At 49.6% G+C, this 19,036-nt stretch overlaps 1 protein-coding gene across 4 annotated transcripts in view; it reads left to right on the forward strand.

The window, feature by feature from the left end:
- The first annotated feature begins 307 nt into the window (after nucleotides 1–307).
- ADAMTS17 (ADAM metallopeptidase with thrombospondin type 1 motif 17) overlaps nucleotides 308–19,036 on the forward strand; it is a 392,113-nt gene continuing 373,384 nt past the window's right edge. For all 4 annotated transcript variants that reach the window (XM_042235032.1, XM_042235035.1, XM_042235033.1 and 1 more), the window contains exons 1-3: nucleotides 308–461; nucleotides 866–1,236; nucleotides 13,124–13,277. In XM_042235032.1, the coding sequence (XP_042090966.1) occupies nucleotides 383–461; nucleotides 866–1,236; nucleotides 13,124–13,277 (604 nt within the window). In that variant the 5' untranslated portion in view covers nucleotides 308–382. The remainder of the gene's footprint in view (nucleotides 462–865; nucleotides 1,237–13,123; nucleotides 13,278–19,036) is intronic.

The following is a 19,036-nucleotide window of genomic DNA, read 5'->3' on the forward strand; positions in this document are numbered from 1 at the left end:
ACAAACTGAACATCAGTCAGGAGTCTCCCCGAGTGGTCCGGGAACGGGCGGCTATCATGCGGCTCCCTTGCGCCACCTGGTGCCCCATTCCCGCAACTGCCCAGAAACCACGTGTAAGAAAGTGCTTACAACCTAACTACGCACTCTGGGTCAGGCCCGCCCTAGCCAATCGGCGAGGGGGAGGCGGGGCGGGAGAAAGCGGGAGTCCAATCGTTGCCCGCCTCCCGAGAAGAAGGCGGGGCTTACGATTTACCACGTTGGGTTTGTCCGCAGCGCTAATTACTTTTTCCGAAGGCTGGGGAGCCTCACTCCCGCTGGCGCCGCCGCCTCGCGCGCTCCTGCTCCGTCGCGGCCGCGCGGGGGGCGCCTGCTCCCGAGGACCATGTGTGACGGCGCCCTGCTGCCCCCCCTGGCCCTGCCCCTGCTGCTGCTGCTGCTCTGGGGACTGGACCCGGGCACAGGTAGCGCCCCGCTCCCGCCGCCCCTTCGTCCGCGCCTCCCGCGGCCACCCTCCGCCTGCCCTCCCCGGCGGCCTCCGCCTGCTTGCGCGGCCGCGGCGCGGCGGCCGGCCGCTGACAGCCGCGGGGTCGAGGGGCCGTGGCCGGAGGACTAGCTCCGGGCGGCCGCCGGGGGTCCGGCTCCCCCGAGGGCCGCGTCCGCGGAGGGGCCCGGGCGGCCGAGTCCGGAGCGGCGCGGGGCCCGGGCGGCGGCGCTGGCCGGCGCGGAGGTGCCCGGGCGAGGGATGGGACGAGGGCGCCGTCTCGGGACCGTGCTGGCGCTGGATGCCCGGCGCTGGCCCCCGCGAGTGGCGGGCGGGCGGGAGGGCGGGCCCCGCCGCGCTGACGCGTCTCGTCTCTCCCCGCAGCTGTCGGCGACGCGGCGGCCGACGTGGAAGTGGTGCTCCCGCGGCGGGTGCGCCTGGAGGACGTGCACCTGCCGCCCCTGCCCGGCGCCCCCGGGCCCCGCAGGCGCCGGCGGCCCCGCGCGCCCCCCGCAGCCCCGCGCGCCAGGCTGGGGGAGCGCGCCCTGCTGCTGCACCTGCCGGCCTTCGGGCGCGACCTGTACCTGCAGCTGCGCCGCGACCTGCGCTTCCTGTCCGGCGGCTTCGAGGTGGAGGAGGCCGGCGCAGGCGGGCGCCACGGACGGTCAGCCGAGCTGTGCTTCTACTCCGGCAGCGTGCTCGGCCACCCCGGCTCCCTCGTCTCGCTCAGCGCCTGCGGCGCCGCCGGCGGCCTGGTACAGCCTTTGCCACCTCCGGGTCTGCCCGGCGATCTGTCCGGGCGCCAAGGGTGGGGGTGAAGGGAGGTCTCCGGGGAGGGCTGGGATGGCGGTGGGGCCTCCGATGTGCTCTGCCGCTGGCAGGAGGGAGCACCCCCAACCTTCCAGGGGGTCTAGGAGCAGAGGGCAAGAAAGGGGAGTCATTTCACTATCCAGCGCTTTCAGTCCTGAAAATTCAGAGGTGCGTCAGGCCAGCACCGACGTGGGGGTGCACAGCGGGATAGCCACAGCCTGCCCAGGGAGCACAGGTCCGGCCCAGATGGAATCCGTCAGGCCCCTAGAGTGAGGTGTGCACCTGGCCGAGATGTAGAGAGAGCCCTGTTTGCTTCTGCACAGGTGTGCTGTGTGCGTGTCACTGGAAACACCGATCTATATGTGTACAGTTCGTCTGTTCTTGAACTGGGGATCGAGTCAAGCATTGGCCTCCTTTCTGTAATTATGAGTCTTTACCCAGGAAAGGATATTTGGAGGGGGCCCCAGACAGGCCGCTAACCTACTCTTCTTAGTTAAAACATGGGAGCCAGGAAAGGGAAGGTGTCCCTAATATTTTTACCTTATGCTGCAAGCAGGCATTTGTTGGCACCTACCCTCAGCTAGGCCTGAGGAATGCTGACCTTGGTGATAAGCCCCTCTCTCTGTCCCTGGAAATCCTCTGGGTGTGGCAGTAATCTGCCCTTACCACCTCCCCCCCACCCTGCGGTTTCTGCACCTGTGGAGTGCTCGAAGGGAGGGAGGAAGTCCTTGGCACCTCTGCCCTGCCTTTGCTCACACTGGCTCACTTGGTTACAGTGGTGCCCAAACAACACTTCTCAGCTTCTCATCAGGCCCCCAAGGAGCACAGATGGCTGGCAGATGGGCTGCCCCCAGCCGGCAGAGCCTGGGATGGGTGCAGAGCAGGCTTCTCTATCTTCTGGCGAAGTAGTTTCTGTGTCTGTCCTTTCCTGGCACAGGAAACTGCTTTCCCCACTTCCACCTTCTCTCGCTCCACCATCTAGAATTCTCTTGCCCTTACCCACATAGCGTGCAACAAGTTGACACGAATCTGCCACAAAGATCAGAAACCCTGAGGGTCAGAGTCTTTATGTAAGAGTGCTTTCTTCCCGGCAGTGTAGGGGAACTTAGGTAGTAATTCTAAACTTGGCCTTCACCAGTTCCCCTTGTAGGATTTTTTGAGTTCTGATAAGAATGTGATCTTCATTTGCTGGACTGGAGAAATTGGCATCTTTGGTTAAATGAGGAAAAGGGACCGTGGAGGGGTCTGGTAGGAGCTAGGGTGGAACAGCAGCGGGGAGTGTGAGCTGTGGGTGAGGAGGCTTAAGCAGGGGTGAGAAAGGCTCAGATCACTGAAGGACTCGGGTCAAGGCTGTATCATGTTCTGGGAGGGACTGGAAGGCCCACATCATTTTTCCTGTTTTTGCCAAAGTGTTTAAAGTCTAGGTCACATCACTGTACTGAACATGGAAACATCTGAATCCCATTTGCTGCGGTTTAGTGAGTTTCTGTAGAGGTCAGAGTTTATACTTCTTGGTGTAAAGTTTCCAGAGAGGCACTATCTGCAAAGGATCTGAGAGTGGATATCTGGATAACACTGGTTTAAAATCCTCCTGGAGTGAGTGCTGGGCCCTTTCACACATGGCTCTGAGCTGTGAGAGTTCCCTTCTGTCCTCCAGGTTTTCAGCAGGACTGCCCTTCCCTTCAGCACCATGTGAGGGCGCTGTGCTTTAGATAAAGGAACAAGACAAAGAGGCTGCATTAAGCATGTGCCAGCTGCGGTGGGGGCACCTCTAAGACTTGAGTTAAAATTCATACTTCTGTGGTTTTGTCTGCCTTGTGCATCCCATAGATGTAAGCTGGACATTAGACACTTCTTTCTAATACACCCTAGAGAGGAAAGGCAGGGGTTCAGAGACTGCCGGGTGACTTGGAGTGGACCTCTTTGGTGGCAGAGTGGTCCTGCTCTTCTAGAAAAGAAACCAGCAGGAATGCAGGCTAACCAGGTTTGCATCACACCCCACCTTACTTTGATTTTGGTACTCGGTGTGCTTAAGACAGTTCCGCTGGGTGGTAACGTTGTGTTAGCCCCTCTGGACCATGGTAGAGGCCCCGTAGAGATCTCGCTCGGGTGTTGTGTGTTTTTGAGGACAGGTTCAACCATGAGGTATGGGGAAAGGAATAGTGCCCAGTAGGTGAGTTTTGGTGCCCACAGTTGGGAGCATTCCAAAGCCTCGTTGTGTCTGAAGAATCATGTTGAGCAGGGCTGGCAAACTGTTTCTGCGAAGGACCAAGTAGTAAATAGTGCAGGCTCTGCAGGCCGTATGGTCTCTGTCCCAACTGCTCAACACTGCTCTTTGAGTGCAGAAGCAGCCGTAAGAAGGTAAAGAAATAGGTGGACATGGATGTGTTCGATACAGTTTTATTCCGGTGCTGAGTATGAATTAAACCTGCTGCATCTCACGTCTCCAGAACAGCCTAATGAGGAGCGTTGCCTGCAGGGACGGGTGTGTGGGCTCTGCTCCCTGAGCTGTCTGCCCCCGGAGACGTTTGATACCTGTTTGAAGGAGATGCATGATTAGAATGGATCGTTCCTTAATTGTTCATGGGGGCAGAGGAAGTAAATCTCACTCTCCATTTTGCTCTCCACCCTGGGAACCCTGCCTTTTGACGGTGGGTGGAGGTGGGGGTCTGTGCTGTTTCCCTTCTCTGTCTTCCCTTGAAGAGCTGTGCAAGCTGCATTTTTTTGGATCTTCAGAGACCATGGGCTCAGGTATTAATTGTTTTATGTTTATGCATCTTCATTTTATTTACATTTCAGAGAAGTCCTCAGACATAACATAGGTTTTGGGAAGTTTCTGTAACTGTATATGACTTCAAAGCAATGAACTCTGGGCATATGAGGAAGGTATTTTCCCTCCCAGAGGATTTATGTGAGTTTGGATCAGCTGCCTTGTGTGAATGGGACCAGATCATGGAAGGCTGGCGGAATCCGAAGAAACTTCGGGTTAAGATTCACCAGAGCAGGCAGTGGAGGTGGAACCCCAGAGACAGAGTGAGTGTCCATCTCTGAAAAGACTCAGTGCTGCCTGTCGGAAAGAAGAGGACGGAGCGGCCGTCCTCATCCCCACGTGTGAGGAGAGGAGGGCAGACAGGCGGAGCGTCTGGTCTGCTGAACAAGGGCCCTTCTGCCTCAGGAGCACCAGGTCAGGGAAGTCCTTGGCCGGAACATGCCCACCTCTTAGCGGGGGCTGTGGCCAGCGGGGGTGTGCTGTGGGCGAGATGCTGGGGCCACACGGGACACCCAGGAGCTCTGGGGCATGGCCCTTTTTCCAGGCCACCCAGGAGAAACAGAAGGTCAGGGGTGGTCCCAGGACACCTTCTCTGGAGTCACATCCATGCTCTGAGGATGCTGGCATATGTCTCTCTCACCCAGGATGCTCACTGGGGCCTCATGGGTCAGCCAGCCTGGCTGTCTGTGCCCGACCACAGGGCAGGGGGCTCTGTCTGTCTGTGCCCGACCACAGGGCAGGGGGCTCTGTCTGCCCGGTGCCGACCACAGTGCAGGGCCGGGGCAGGAGCCCCTCGCCCATGCTGCTCCCCACACTCTTAGTTCCCATAGCTCTTCCTTCCAGTCTGCTCAGGAGCTTTTAGAGAGTGCTCACTGTTTCCACAGGGGAAGAACTGTGGTTCAGATAAAAATGGGGTGGGACTGAGGTCAGCCAGGCAGTCAGTAGGTGGCTTAGAAGAGTTGGGGGCCCACGCTCTCAAGAGGGCAGCGTGATATTGATGAAGGGGCCAGTTGGGGAGGTTGCTGCCTCTCCTTTAGAGTTACCCAACTCGCTTTTCATTGACCACAAAATTGCCCAGCTTTTAAATGCAGCATCACTTGATCACTACAGCTGAGTAGGAAGCAGTCTTGGCAAAAGCCGTTTGGTGTGGAGGCCACTGGGAAGGGAGCAAAGAGACCGCACCATGTCATCCTGCATCGTGGTATTGATACAGGTGTGGGGAAGGCACACAGTCTTAGTCATTCATCAGTTAATGTTCCTGAAGAATTTATCATGCACAGTATAAATGTATTTGGAAAATGCAAAACACATTTTTAAAAGCTTTGTAAAAACAACCGCTTGAGTGGATGTTAAGGAAAGCAAGGAGGGAAAAGACAGTTGTGAAATTTGGGATGTGGAGGAATTGAAGAAGAGAACCTGGAGCATAGAATTCTAAGGCCTCCCACCAGCTTCTCTGGAAGGATGCTCACTCTGCTTGACGGTAACTCTGTATCCACCGCTCGTGAGCATCAGGCTACCTGTGACCGTAACCTCGGATACCTAAGCCTGTCTAGGTACTTACCTAGGGTACATAGCTAGATTTTCCCATCTGAACTTTGTATTTAATTGGCAACCTGTTAAAAAAGAAGAAGTACAAGATGGGATGATGAACTGAATGAAGATGTCTTCTTTGACAGCATTCTTGAAGCTTATTTCCTGAAATGGAGACACTGCAGCTCCTTGACCTTGGATATGTGCAACAGGAGATGTTTTTGCAGCCAGTATGTCTTGGGGACCCACTCAGAGTCAGCAACCTCCCCGTGCGTGCTGCTACGTGCGAGCTCACAGGTGCACCGTCACACCCATGTTCTTTTGGAAATGAGACTATTCTGAGCTGTGATCCTGAGCAAGTCCCTTACGTCCTTTGAACGCCCCTGTCTGAAGTCACACAAGGGTAAATAGCATTGGCTTTGCGTGGCTGTCGAGAGAACGAAGTAAGATAAAGTCTGAAATCAGTTAGTGAGAGCCTGGCATGTTAAGGCATTGGAAACACGTTTCTTCTCTTGACCCACAAGCTGTTTCCAGACTTTTCCATTTATAGATCAACCAACCAGTCAAGGCTGTTGACTAAATGAGCAGATCATTATCATATACCTGCCGTGTGTAGGACCCTCCGGTAGGCTCCCAGTGAGCCTCAGAGAGAAGTAGGGTATGGGGCCTTGTCTCGGAAGGTTTGCAGGGGAAGGAGCATGCTCTTAAGCCTGCAGGGTGGGGGTGGGGAGGGGGTTTCATCCTTTACAAGTGGTTCTCAGCCCTGAGCTGGCATCAGAGTTCCTGGCAGCATTTGCTACCTGGATTGCTGGCCACCCCCCACCCCAGGTTTCAGATCCAGTCCATCTGGCGGTGGACCCGAGAGCTTGAGCTCTGACAGGTTCTCAGGGGCTGCTGCTGGTCAGGGACCATTTTGAGGATCACTGGCCTGGAGGCCATGAGGGGGCATTTCTGGCTACTAACCGGGGAGTCCCTGGGGAGAGCAGTGTGGGGAGGACAGGAGCAGGGGGCATTTGGAAGGGCGAGGCGATGGGCCTCAAGGCTTGGGTGGTGGAAACAGGAAGACTACACGAGAGGGGTCAGAAGGAGGGGGTCTGTGACTGACAGTCTAGTGCTGGAAACAGGCCGACTTTGGAGTAAAGACCAAGAATCTGTGTTCAGGCAGTTGATGTTTGCAGAAGCAGCAATACAACCCTGAAAGGGGGGTTCCTTGTGGAGGTTGGGAGCCCCCTCATGCCTGTGCTGTATCAGGGATGCTCCTGGGACAGGTTTGAGCCCCCCCCCCAGATTCTGCTGCTGCTGCTGCTGCTAAGTCGCTTCAGTCGTGTCCGACTCTTAGCGACCCCATGGACTGTAGCCTACCAGACTCCTCCGTCCATGGGATTTTCCAGGCAAGAGTACTAGAGTGGGGTGCCATTGCCTTCTCTGCTGAGGCCCCCTGAAAGTCTGAGGCCAGTGTAGCAGGGCCTGCAGCCCCAGGACTGTTATTCCTTCTTGGGAGCAGACTTTCTCCCTCCTCTCCAACCACCTACACTCACCCGTCCACACGGAGGAGGCCACCGAGCCCCGGTCCAGTGAACCCAAGAACTGTGGCCTCCTGCAAAGGAGAGGCTTCGAAGGCTCCCTAGGCACGGAAGTTCCCGGGGGAGCCTTTGTAGGATGGCAAGGTCACCAGTCACGAGGCGGGTCCCCTCAGACGGAGGGAAAAGCGTCAAATGGTTCCAGAACACGCATGCAACAGGATTTCTTAAACACATTTTCCATGTTATGCAAAGAAGTCTCACTAATGTTAGGAAGTTACAAACCTTTCTGACCTTCACTCATTTTTCCAGCTGCAGGGACAGCTAGTCCTGCTTCAGGGGGTGGGGTGGGGTTAATAATACCCAGATTATAATGCTCTCTTAAAGCAGCACTGAAACCCCTCAAAGCCAGCTTCCAGAACGAAGGGAACTGAAAGGGAACCACTCAGAACTTTTGTAATATCGGGTTACACCTGATACATTTTATTTGCCACAAACTTCTTTAAAGGTAAACTATCTGCCTTCAATGCGGGAGCCCTGGGTTTGATTCCTGGGTCAGGAAGATCCCCTGGAGAAGGAAATGACAACCCACACCAGTACTCTTGCCTGGAAAATGCCATGGACGGAGGAGCCTCATAGGCTACAGTCCATGGGATCGCAAAGAGTTGCACACGACTGAGCAACTTCAACAAACTTCTTTAGTAGGATACCAAATCTTAGAAGATGTAAGATTTCTCTCTTCATTTCATCGAGGATTGTTGTCTCCTTTAAAAGCCAGAGGTCTCCAGGCTTCCAGTCCTGTCTGCCATGGGAGTCCAGTCCCCTTCAGATGGGGTCTGCAGTGCTCTTGCATATACTGTGATCTCAGGCGTTTCCTCGCTGCTGTCTGTGGAACAGGGAGGCCTTGCAAGAGCACTTCCCAGTGGCTCCTTTCTCGACATAGATGGTGAGCAGAGGAATAATGCAAACCCAGCAAGCCCTGCTCAGCTCTTGGGTCCACAGGGCAGAGTGCCCCGTCAGGAAGGCCCAGGCTGGTGCAGGCGCTCCGTGCCCAGGGCACCTCCAGATCCTGGATCAACGCAGGAGGTGGCTGCCTCTCCAGCAGCCAGCTGAAAGCTAGGAAAGTGGTTCTTGACCCTAGCTGCATCAGCGTCTCCCAGTGAGCTTAAAAAAATACCAGTGTCTGAGTTTCACCCCCAGGGATCTAAGTCATGTGGCCTGGAGTGGGGCCTGGGCCTCAGGAGTTCTCAGAATCGGCTGAGGGGCTGCAGCTTGCAGCCGGGGACAGGACCGTGGGCGTGGGGCCATGGGAGCGCTGTGCTGGGGCTTCTAGTCCCCACTGGTCCGTCCACTTCATTCTGTTCAATCCATTTCATTTGAGTCCATCCCAGTACAGTCCAGTTCTCTCACATGTTTCTTGAGTCACTCTAATGTGGCAGACATTGGAAAAATAAGGAGGCATAATTCTGATCTTGCCTCAAAGACACAAACTATGCACTGGGCTGTGACTGATGCCATCTAACACAGCGGGGAGTGGGCTGGGACAGAGTGCCAGGGAAGGGGGGTGAGTTTTGTAGGGGAAGGGGAGGGAGAGGATGGTTAGGGAAAGGGCTGACAAGTTTTTCCCCTGTGCTGAGATTGTGTGTGTGTATATGTGAGTATGTATGTGTGTGTGTATGTGTGTATATGACTGCATGTGTGTGTGTGCGTGTGTGTATGTATGTCTGTGTGTGTGTGGGTGTGTGTGTGTGTGGGTGGCAGGGAGGTGGTGGTGGAGGCAGCACTTTCCACAGAACATCTTACCACCGCGATGACCCAGTGGGTGTTGGTGAGGCTTCAGGGTGCCTGGGGAGGGCCGGGGCGAGTCCCTCCTCGTGGTGGCTTCTGGATGGGTGGGCTGTGCCCTGCAGCCCCTCCAGGTGCTCGTTCTGGTCACAGGCCTGTGTGAAATTCTGGGCCCCGGGGGCACCTGGCTGCCCAGTTGAGTGCAGGTCTTTGGCCCATGTGATGTCTCACCAGCTTTGCTAGTCTCTTTCTTGAGTAGATTGAAACCAGTGTGTAGTCCCTGTGAGAAGGACCCTGTAAGGTAAGAACTCCACCGGGAGCTGAGACCGTGGGTGTGTGTGCGTGCGCGCATCGCCTGCCTGTAGGCTTTCTTACAGACTCTCTGTGTTGTGTCACACCAGAACTACTGGCTAAATAGTCTCTACCCTGCAGCTCGCACCCTGGGTTGAGTGGAGGATAACTGGCTTGGAAAGTGCTAGGCACAAGGAGGGCTTTGCCCTCCCGCAGCCTGAGCATTTTGGGAAGATTTGGGACCCTGTCAGAATGGGGCGTGTCCTCCAGGGAGCACGGCCTCCTTCCATGCAGGGCCCATCTATCAACTTTGTTTCAACCATGGACATTTCCACTGACAGTTCTTGAGAGGTTCTGCCCTGAGGCTTTCCGGTGGGGATCTGCACTGCCCCCCACAACCACCTCCCTGAAGTATCACAGTGAACAGACTCAGGTTTTAACTTCAGAGAAGAGGGGAGAAAGCCTTGCTTCCCGGCAGGTCATGCAGTACCACTTTAAGGCAGTTTTATTTGGGCAGTAAAATCTCTTGAGTTGTTCTTGGCAGAAGTTCTAATGAAATGGAAACCTTGCAATCTGCTTAGAGCAGTAAGTATGGTCTCACCCTGTGATTTGGGGACTAAAAGTTGTAGGCGATCTTTATAATTGATCTGATTGATTTCCAGAGGATTCATACTGATGCATCCTTTCAGAAGGTAGAGGAGTCTGTATCCTTTGGTGTGAGTAAACTTTGTACCTGAGGCTGGAGGAATTGCTGAGCTGTGGTGGAGACCAGTGCCTCTCAAAGTGTGGTCCTCAGGCCTACAGCAGCAGCGTCACCTGGGGACTTGTTAGAAATGAGTGTTCTTGGTGAGCATCCACGCCCTCCAGATGATTTTGATGTACACTGGAGTTTGGGAGCCATTGCTTTAGTGTGTTTACAGCTTTTAAAAAGTAGTGTGGGCGGGGGGCGGAGAGAAGCAGGGATCTTCATGACAGCCTAAGACAGATCGGCTCTATCTCCCGAATCTGTGCTGGCAAAGGTGGTCCCGACCATGAGCCCAGAGCAGGGGCCGTGGACTGCAGAGTCCAGCGGGCAAACACAGAGAATAGCCAGTCAGGTTCCTTGTGGGAGGTTTACCTCATTTTGTTGATGATTCAGAGCGAAGCTAGCGCCAGGTATCCTGGGAAGGAGGGCAGACTTTTAATGCTATCAACATTGGTTCCAAATGAGGGGAAAAGTTCTCTGCATTGTGTATATGTTTTTAAGAATTAATAGTCACTCTATTAAAGAGGCCAGTTGTTTTTCGTTCAATTTACAAATCACGTTCTCATTATAATCTAGCAAGTTTTTGAAATTCTTTTTAAGGAGCCTTTGGATAACATTAGATCCTGTTTACAAATATGGTGGTGAGCAACATTTAAACCTTTAAAACCATGTTTAGAAATTTAGCACATTCAGTTTCATTTTCAAGTTCTTTTGTAGTCTGGTTAAAGAATAAATCCTTTGCAAGAACTTAAATGGTTCTTGTAAATAATGAGTTACTAGTCTTGTAAAGAAGTCTTCAGTTCTCTTATACATTCTGATACTGCTTACGAACCTGATAAGATTTTAAAATTACAGGTCTAAATCACTGATGTACTTTTTAAAAATTTTTTTATTTTTTAAATTTTAAAATCTTTAATTCTTACATGCGTTCCCAAACATGAGCCCCCCTCCCACCTCCCTCCCCACAACATCTCTCTGGGTCATCCCCATGCGCCAGCCCCAAGCATGCTGCATCCTGCGTCAGACATAGACTGGCGATTCAATTCTTACATGATAGTATACATGTTAGAATTCCCATTCTCCCAAATCATCCCACCCTCTCCCTCTCCCTCTGAGATGTACTTTAAATTAGATCCCAAATCTAATTCATTACTCTGCCAAGTTCTCTTGAAACACTGAAGAAAATCTACAAATCTCCTATCACCAAACTATTAACACTAAGGTGTGACTCCATCCTCTCTATTTAATTCTAGTAATCCCCAGGGGTAAGTTTATGTATAAAATCCTAAATAGTCTAAGTAGAGATTCTAAATAGTGATCCCTAGGGATATATACACACACATATAACATATATGTATATATATGTAGAGGAAAACGTTCCCCAGTTTCTCTCTGCAGCCTTGCATGACCACTCTTGTTTCAACTTAATTTCCATCACATCCTCCCTACCCTGGCTTTGCACATTTTATTTCCTTCACTAAAGACAAAATAGTCTCTCAAGAGTGCCTTCAAACTAACCTTAGGGACAAAATGCAAATACCAGCACAATTGATCTGGTATAAGCTGGGGAACTTATATATATACATATATATATGTATATATGTGTGTATATATGTGTATATACACATATATACACTTTTTTTCCCTATTAAGGATATAATTGTCATTAATTCCCAACACTTTTGGAGGTACCTGCTCAGGTTGACTTTTGGGGGATGACTTCAGTTCAGTTGCTCAGTCGTGTCCGACTCTTTGTGACCCCATGACCACAGCACGCCAGGCCTCCCTGTCCATCACCAACTCCCAGAGTTCACCCAAACCCATGTGCATCGAGTCGGTGATGCCATCCAGCCATCTCATCCTCTGTCGTCCCCTTCTCCTCCTGCCTCAATCTTTCCCAGCATCAGAGTTTTTTCAAATGAGTCAATTCTTCACATCAGGTGGCCAAAGTATTGGAGTTTCAGCTTCAACATCAGTCCTTCCAATGAACACCCAGGACTAATCTCCTTTAGGATGGACTGGTTGGATCTCCTTGCAGACCAAGGGACTCTCAAGAGTCTTCTCCAACACCACAGTTCAAAAGCATCAATTCTTTGGCGCTCAGCTTTCTTTATAGTCCAACTCTCACATCCATACATGACCACAGGAAAAACCATAGCTTTGACTAGATGGACCTTTGTTGGCAAAGTAATGTCTCTGCTTTTTAATATGCTGTCTAGGCTGGTCATAATTTTCCTTCCAAGGAGTCTTAATTTCATGGCTGCAATCACCATCTGAAGTGATTTTGGAGCCCAAAAAAAATAAAGTCAGCCACTGTTTCCCCTTCTATTTGCCCTGAAGTGATGGGACCAGACGCCATGATCTTCATTTTCTGAACTTTGAGCTTTAAGCCAACTTTTTCACTCTCCTCTTTCACTTTCATGAAGAGGCTCTTTAGCTCTTCTTCACTTTCTGCCATAAGGGTGGTGTCATCTGCATATCTGAGGTTATTGATATTTCTCCCGGCAATCTTGATTCCAGCTTGTGCTTCTTCCAGCCCAGCATTTCTCATGATGTACTCTGCATATAAGTTAAGTAAGCAGGGTGACAATATACAGCCTTGACGTACTCCTTTTCCTATTTGGGACCAGTCTGTTGTTCCATGTCCAGTTCTAACTGTTGCTTCCTGACTTGCATACAGGTTTCTCAAGAGGCATGTCAGATGGTCTAGTATTTCATCTCTTTCAGAATTTTCCACAGTTTATTGTGATCCACACAGTCAAAGGCTTTGGCATAGTCAATAAAGCAGAAAGAGATGTTTTTCTGGAACTCTCTTGCTTTTTCGATGATCCAGTGGGTGATCCAGGGAGATGACTTAAAAATAGTTTAAAAAGTGTTTTTTTTTGTTTTTTTGTTTTTTTTTTTTTTCCGAAAACACAATAATATACCTTTGAAAGTGAACACAGAGAACTGGTGCTGTCATGTCCCAGCCCCTGCCTTCCATCGCTTGATCCCCAGCACGACTGGTGGGTGGCATGCTTCAGGTCACACACAAGCTCATTCTGGGGCTCCATGAATCAGTGGAACCTGCAAAGCAGCAGCCCCAGCATGGGAACAGGCCTTAGCTGGGTGGCCTTCCCAGCTTCTGCCGCTAGGGTCCTGGACGGGCCTGAATGAGGATGACTAACATCTGTTTTTCTCTTTCTGGGCAGGTTGGCCTCATCCAGCTTGGGCAGGAGCAGGTGCTCATCCAGCCCCTCAACAGTTCCCAGGGACAAGAGCATCTGGTCAGGCGCAAATGGTCCTTGACACCCAGCCCCTCTCCCGAGGCCCAGATACCTGGGCAGCGCTGCAAGGTCCTCACAGGTGAGTCTGGGAAACAGCATGAATGGCTCACAGCACGTGCCTGTTTGACACTGTCACGCATCCCTAGACCATCCCCATTGATGTTTCTCCGAATATACTGAAATCCTGTGAACAAGAACTTAGCTTTCCTGTGTTTTGAAAGCTATTTTTTATATTACCTATAAGGCCACTTTCTTTTCCTTTCCATGTGTGTTTATACCAGTGTTTCATGCGTAGCAGCCCTTTGAAAAAGGTATTTATAGAAAGAACCAAGGATCTCTCTTTGTTACATCTCAATTTTATAGACCAGGAGCAAGTTGAAGCTTGAAAAACCTCAATGGCTTATCATTGTCAAGCCCAAGGTTGGTGGCAGAGCTACAGTAATTCCGTCTCTGGACAGCTTGGCCAGAGCGTGCTCTCCTTATACAGAGGCCCTCCATCTTGGCTGCACTGATCAGAGTCAAGTGGGGAACTTAGGAAACAGTGGTTCTCAACGTGTGACCCCTGGGCCAGTAGCGCCAGCACCACCAGGGAGTCTATTAGTACTGCGTGTTCTCATGTGCCCTTCCCCAGCCCAGCCCGAGTCAGAAACCATGGCGGTGGGTCCAGGTAAATCTGGTCAAGTTAGGTGCGAGAGCCATTGCTTTAAGAAGTGTACACTAGCCAGTCCCCCAGATCCTGATCTAATTGGTCTGGCATGACTTTGGTGTGTTTTTAAAGGTGGTTCTGATGAGCAGTTTGGGCTGAGAACCCAGGGTTCTTGTACTCTGTGGCTCTGTTTGGACACCCTGTGGATTACCTGTTGGAGTTTAAGGACCTCTCACAGTGCTGGATCACTGGCCATCTGCCTGTCGGTGTCCCTTGATGAAGAGCTCGCAGGTGGTGCTTCCTCCCTTATGGGTCAGTCTTGGGTAGATCACTTTTTTCTCCATCTCCTCTCAAAGTGAATGGCTAGCGATCATTCTAAAATCTGTTAAGGCACCTGGGGTGCCTTAACAACTAGTCACACCCCGATCCTGCCCCTAGAGAGCCACTTTTATTGGTCTGGGGTGTAGCCGGGACATCTGGTGATTTGAAACCTCCCCAGGTAGTTCTAATGTTCAGCTGGTGCTGAGAACTGCTGCCCTCAAACGTTTTAAACATGAGTAATAGCACCTGTGGACCATCGGAAGCGGGGTTTTCTCGGGTGAGGACCACCAAGCAGGGCCACAGAGTAAAACCCAAGAGCAAATAAGTTTTATTCCTACGTTTCCTCTACTCAAGCTGGTGCTCGTCAGCTGCTAGTCAGTGACCAGAAACTCGGGGTGCCTGTGGATGGTATTGTGGAATATTTGTCTGATTACCAGCTGCCATCCTCTTTGGGGCTGTGGTACCAAGGATTGCTGACAAAATGATCAGTTGTGCTGGTATTTGCATTTTGTCCCTAAGGTTAGTTTGGAGGAACTCTTGAGAGACTGTTTTGCCTTTAGTGAAGGAAATAAAATGTGCAAAGTCAGGGTAGGGAGGATGTGATGGAAATTAAGTTGAAACAAGAGTGGTCATGCAAGGCTACAGAGAGAAATTTCTGAATTTGCCTAAAAAATAATCCTCTTCCCAGCCCCCAGATCTCTCATCACCATGCTCTGCCATGCAGGAGCACGTGTTTGTTTAAGGTGATGCCAACTCAGGCTCTGTCTTGGGTAGGAACACAGACTTAGGAGAAAAGTATAGATTTTGCTTCTGGTCCTTCTTGCTTTGTGTGAAATACTCAGTAAACTTTGTTGCTGTGTGAAGAAAGACAACAGGCCTTCTAAGAGGCTTAGCTAATAAGCAGTTAATTAGGCCCTATCTAGTTTGGATTAACTTTTAAACGTTGGGGGTTTAGAAACTGGAGAAATTAATTTATCAGGATGCCAGCAGAATACATTCTTGAAGTTTCCTGGAAAGATTAATGAGATTAGTTCATGATTTCCCATGGGAGCATGTTCTTTATGGCTGAGCGCAGCAGTCACCAGTGTCATCGTGCCTTGTCACTGATCTTGTGTTATCCCAACCTTGGACATGGCCTGGGGGTGGGCAGCTGGCTCAGGCAGGTGAAGATCAGTCTGATAACTCTTTCTCCTCCGTGAAGCACTCAATTCCTCTGCTGATGGAGTCCAGGTAAGCCATCATGCTGTCTAGGGGCAGAGAGGCTGACACAGGAAAGGGCACCTGGGAGGAATCACTGCCTTCTGTTTTGTATCACAGAGGCTGCTTTTCTAGCTCAGAGGCTAGAGGCTAAAAGATTCAGGGCTTCCAGAGAGGGGACAGGCAGATCCTATTTCCTTTATAGCTTCTTTTAGGACCTTATAAATTAATTCATAAAATATCACTCCAGCTTGGAACTTGGCATGAAAATATGGAGGCTGTGAGCCTTTTTTCCTTTTCCTTTCTTTCTTTTTTTTTGGTGAGCGTGAGTATTTGAAAATATTTTTGGCTATTCTCAAACACTAAAATGGTACTTTGGATATTTTGAAAAGATGCTTGATTTTTTGAGTGCTTATTTTGACTTCAAAACTTTTTGTCTGCCTGCTATGCTTATTTTAATTTCTCCATTCAGATTCAGTTTAGAATCTTCCCACTAGCACTTTCATGGTTTTTAAGTAATAATTTGAATCTCTTCTCATTCACTATGGTAGATGTAAACATGTGGATGGTTGAAGGAGATTGTGAGATAATAAAACTAGTTTCCTATGAGGCACTGTCAAAATAGGAATCCTGCAGTGTTTTGCATGGTGGTGGGCTCTTTAGAACACAAACACATCAATGCCATTCCGTGAAGTCATTGATGGTTACTTTATAGCTTGTTTTGTTATGATTGCTTTAAAAATAGTACAGTTATTCTATAGTATTGTTTCGTTCATTTATTACATTCTAAAGTTAATTTTAGTGAGTGTTTAGAGGATATCATAATGACTCAGAAATTGTGTATTGCCAATTTATGCAAGAATTTGCATGTGTAATAATACCTGTACATACTCTGTAAAAAATATTGGTTGGAAGTTGTGCTTTGTGTCACTTTAGATTCATTTGGTTGGAAATGACAGAAATCAAACTGGCTTGAACACTAAATGACGTCACTGCCCTGGGCCCCTGGAGCTGAGGAGCAGAGTTAGGAGGCTGGACCTCAGGTCAGCCTTGGCCATGGCGGTTCTGTACCTGGCAGCTTTGTCCTAGCTGGCTTCTCTTCTGGTGATAAAGAGGTCCCTGGGAAGAGGAGCTGAACCCTTCTGTTTAATCAGGAGTTTGGGTGGGTTGACTTGGATCGTGGCTTGAATTCCTCCTGGTTCTCCGCTGGTTTCACATGCCTTGAGGCAGGAGTGTAAGAGTGTCACTGAGTCCCCACCTGTCAGCGGAGATGAGATGTCACTCTGCTTTCCGTCGTCTCCTGAATTCCTGTAAGTCAGGCACAAGTCTGGTGGGAGAGATTCAGGACACCTCTAATCCAGACTGAGTCCCTCGTCCTAGCCCATGTGGTGGATGAGACTTTGGCTGGTTCCTCTGACTTGACCGAGTCCTTGTCAGATGCCTGTTAACTCCTCACCCCACCTGTGCCCCAAGGGTACTTGGCTGCGGGTCTTTGCTCAGTGGGAAGGGCTCAGTCCCTCCGACATTTGTCACCTCTAAAGTTGTTGGAGACCTCAGGTCTCCAGTGCGTGAAGCTAAATATGGTTCTGTCGTTTGGTGGTGATGGTCTTCCATGTTTTTCTGCATCTTCAGTGGAAGAAGAAGCCAAAAGAAATGGAATTAAATTTGTACCTTCCGTTTTTTCATGTTAGTATTTTAAGTATGCACTCATATATAAAATATTCGGTCTGAAAAGAAACCCTGATACTTTAGAATCATTATTCCCGAGAAGGAGAAAGAAGAGGGAGGCTAGAGGCCCACCTCTTGAGTCCCTCGCGTGTGACCCCAGAAGGGTCCCTCGGCACCTCTGTGCTCTGTTAGTGTGCTGGGGCTGCTGGGACGCACGCCGTGGACCCAGCAGCGTGAACGGCAGACACTTGTGTCCTCACAGTTCTGGGTCTAGAACCCCGCAGTCACAGGGTCAGCAGGGTAGGTTTCCTCTGCAGCCCCTCTCATTGGCTTGCAGGCGGCTGTCTTCCCCCTTTGTCCTCTCGTGGGCTCTTGGTCTATGCATGTCTGTATCCTGATCTCTAATGTCAGTAATGTCGGAGCTCAACCTCATGACCCCATTTCCTCTTGATCACCTCTTTAAACACCCTGTCTTCAAACACGGTCACATTCAAAGGTGCTGAGGGTTCGAGTACACAGTTCAGCCCACAGCAGCCTCTGTTTTCTCGTCTGTGACGCTGATATGATGCCAGCCTTGTCTGCTTCTCAGGGTTATTGCTGAAGAACACAGAGGTGAGAAGGTGATGGTACCACTTTCAGCCACGTTGGTTGGGGGGATGTTCATAAGAACACTTACAAATGCCTAAGAGACAGAACAACAAACTTGGAGGAAATTGGGAATGGGTTGAATAGAGGGACCCTTCTTATAAGAATAGATATCATAGTTGGCTTGTTCATCATCTATTCATGGTTTTTTTCTTGATAAATAAGTAGGAAAGGAGCTGTGTAGTCTCAGGCAAGTTTTGAAAGGACTGGGCCACTGGTTTCATCATTTGAAGCACACTAATATCGACCTCTTGGGGGTTTTGTGTACTTTAAATGAGATAATGCATACTTGTCACTTAGCAACTAACAAATATTAGCTGCAGCTGCTGTGGTTATAATTATGATTCCTACCCCCATTCTTTAATATCAGGGGACCACTTCAGTGCCCTTGTTCTGTATTAAGTGGGAAAGAAAGAGAAACTTTGTGGAGCACTGAGCTGAAAGCTTAAAGTTCTCATTATTATTCTCGAATCTCTCATTCTTGCCTCTTGAGAAAATCTGTAATGCAATGAGAGAATCTTAGTGTTTATAGACTGAAAGTCACCCCTAGAGGTCATATGCTCTTGTTTTCGTTTATTTAGTCATCAAGTGTTCATTGACCCACTAGACATAGAACCTAACTGTGGTGAACATGAGCTCTTCCGGGAAGCTCATAGAGGAGCTAGAAGTAAGTGAAAATAGCAGGTACAAGTTAATTTTAGTTGTAAAATACTTTGTAAAAACTGAAATACTCTTTTAGTTATAAAAATAGGTGGGAAAAAAAACACAAAACAAAAACTGAAAGCCCATATGCTCAGCGTTCAGACTTAACCAATGTTAAGTTCTGGCCACATCTACTTCAGAATATTTTTTTTTTTAGAGAAATTCATATTTATGGGTATGACTTAGTATCCTTCACCACACCTCTGTTATCCCCATAACTTACTGCCTAGAAGAAACCACTGTCCTGAGGTTGGTGTGAATCCTTCCTTGTCCATGTTTCTTGAACTATTACAGTATTTGTGATATATAGTCATAAACTAGATGGTGTGTTGTTTTGCATGTTTTAAAATTTACACAAATGGCTTCATACTGTGCAGTTTGCTTTTATTATATCTTTTAGGTTTATCCATGTTAATGCAAGTCTAGTTTATTTATTTTAATTGTAGAAATTTGTCTGTTTCATTAATCTTTTCAAAGCACTAGATTTGGTTTTATATTTTTCTTCCTTACTACTTTTTTTATTTCCATTTTCTTTAATTTCTGTCTTTTTTATTTTATTTTACATTCTCTGGATTTAATCCTGTTGCCTTTTGCCTAACTTTTTGAGTAAAACACTTAACACATTAAACTTTATCTGTCTTAATTTTTACTGTGTATAT

Source organism: Ovis aries, chromosome 18 (assembly GCF_016772045.2).
Source record: "Ovis aries strain OAR_USU_Benz2616 breed Rambouillet chromosome 18, ARS-UI_Ramb_v3.0, whole genome shotgun sequence".
Lineage (NCBI taxonomy): Eukaryota > Metazoa > Chordata > Mammalia > Artiodactyla > Bovidae > Ovis > Ovis aries.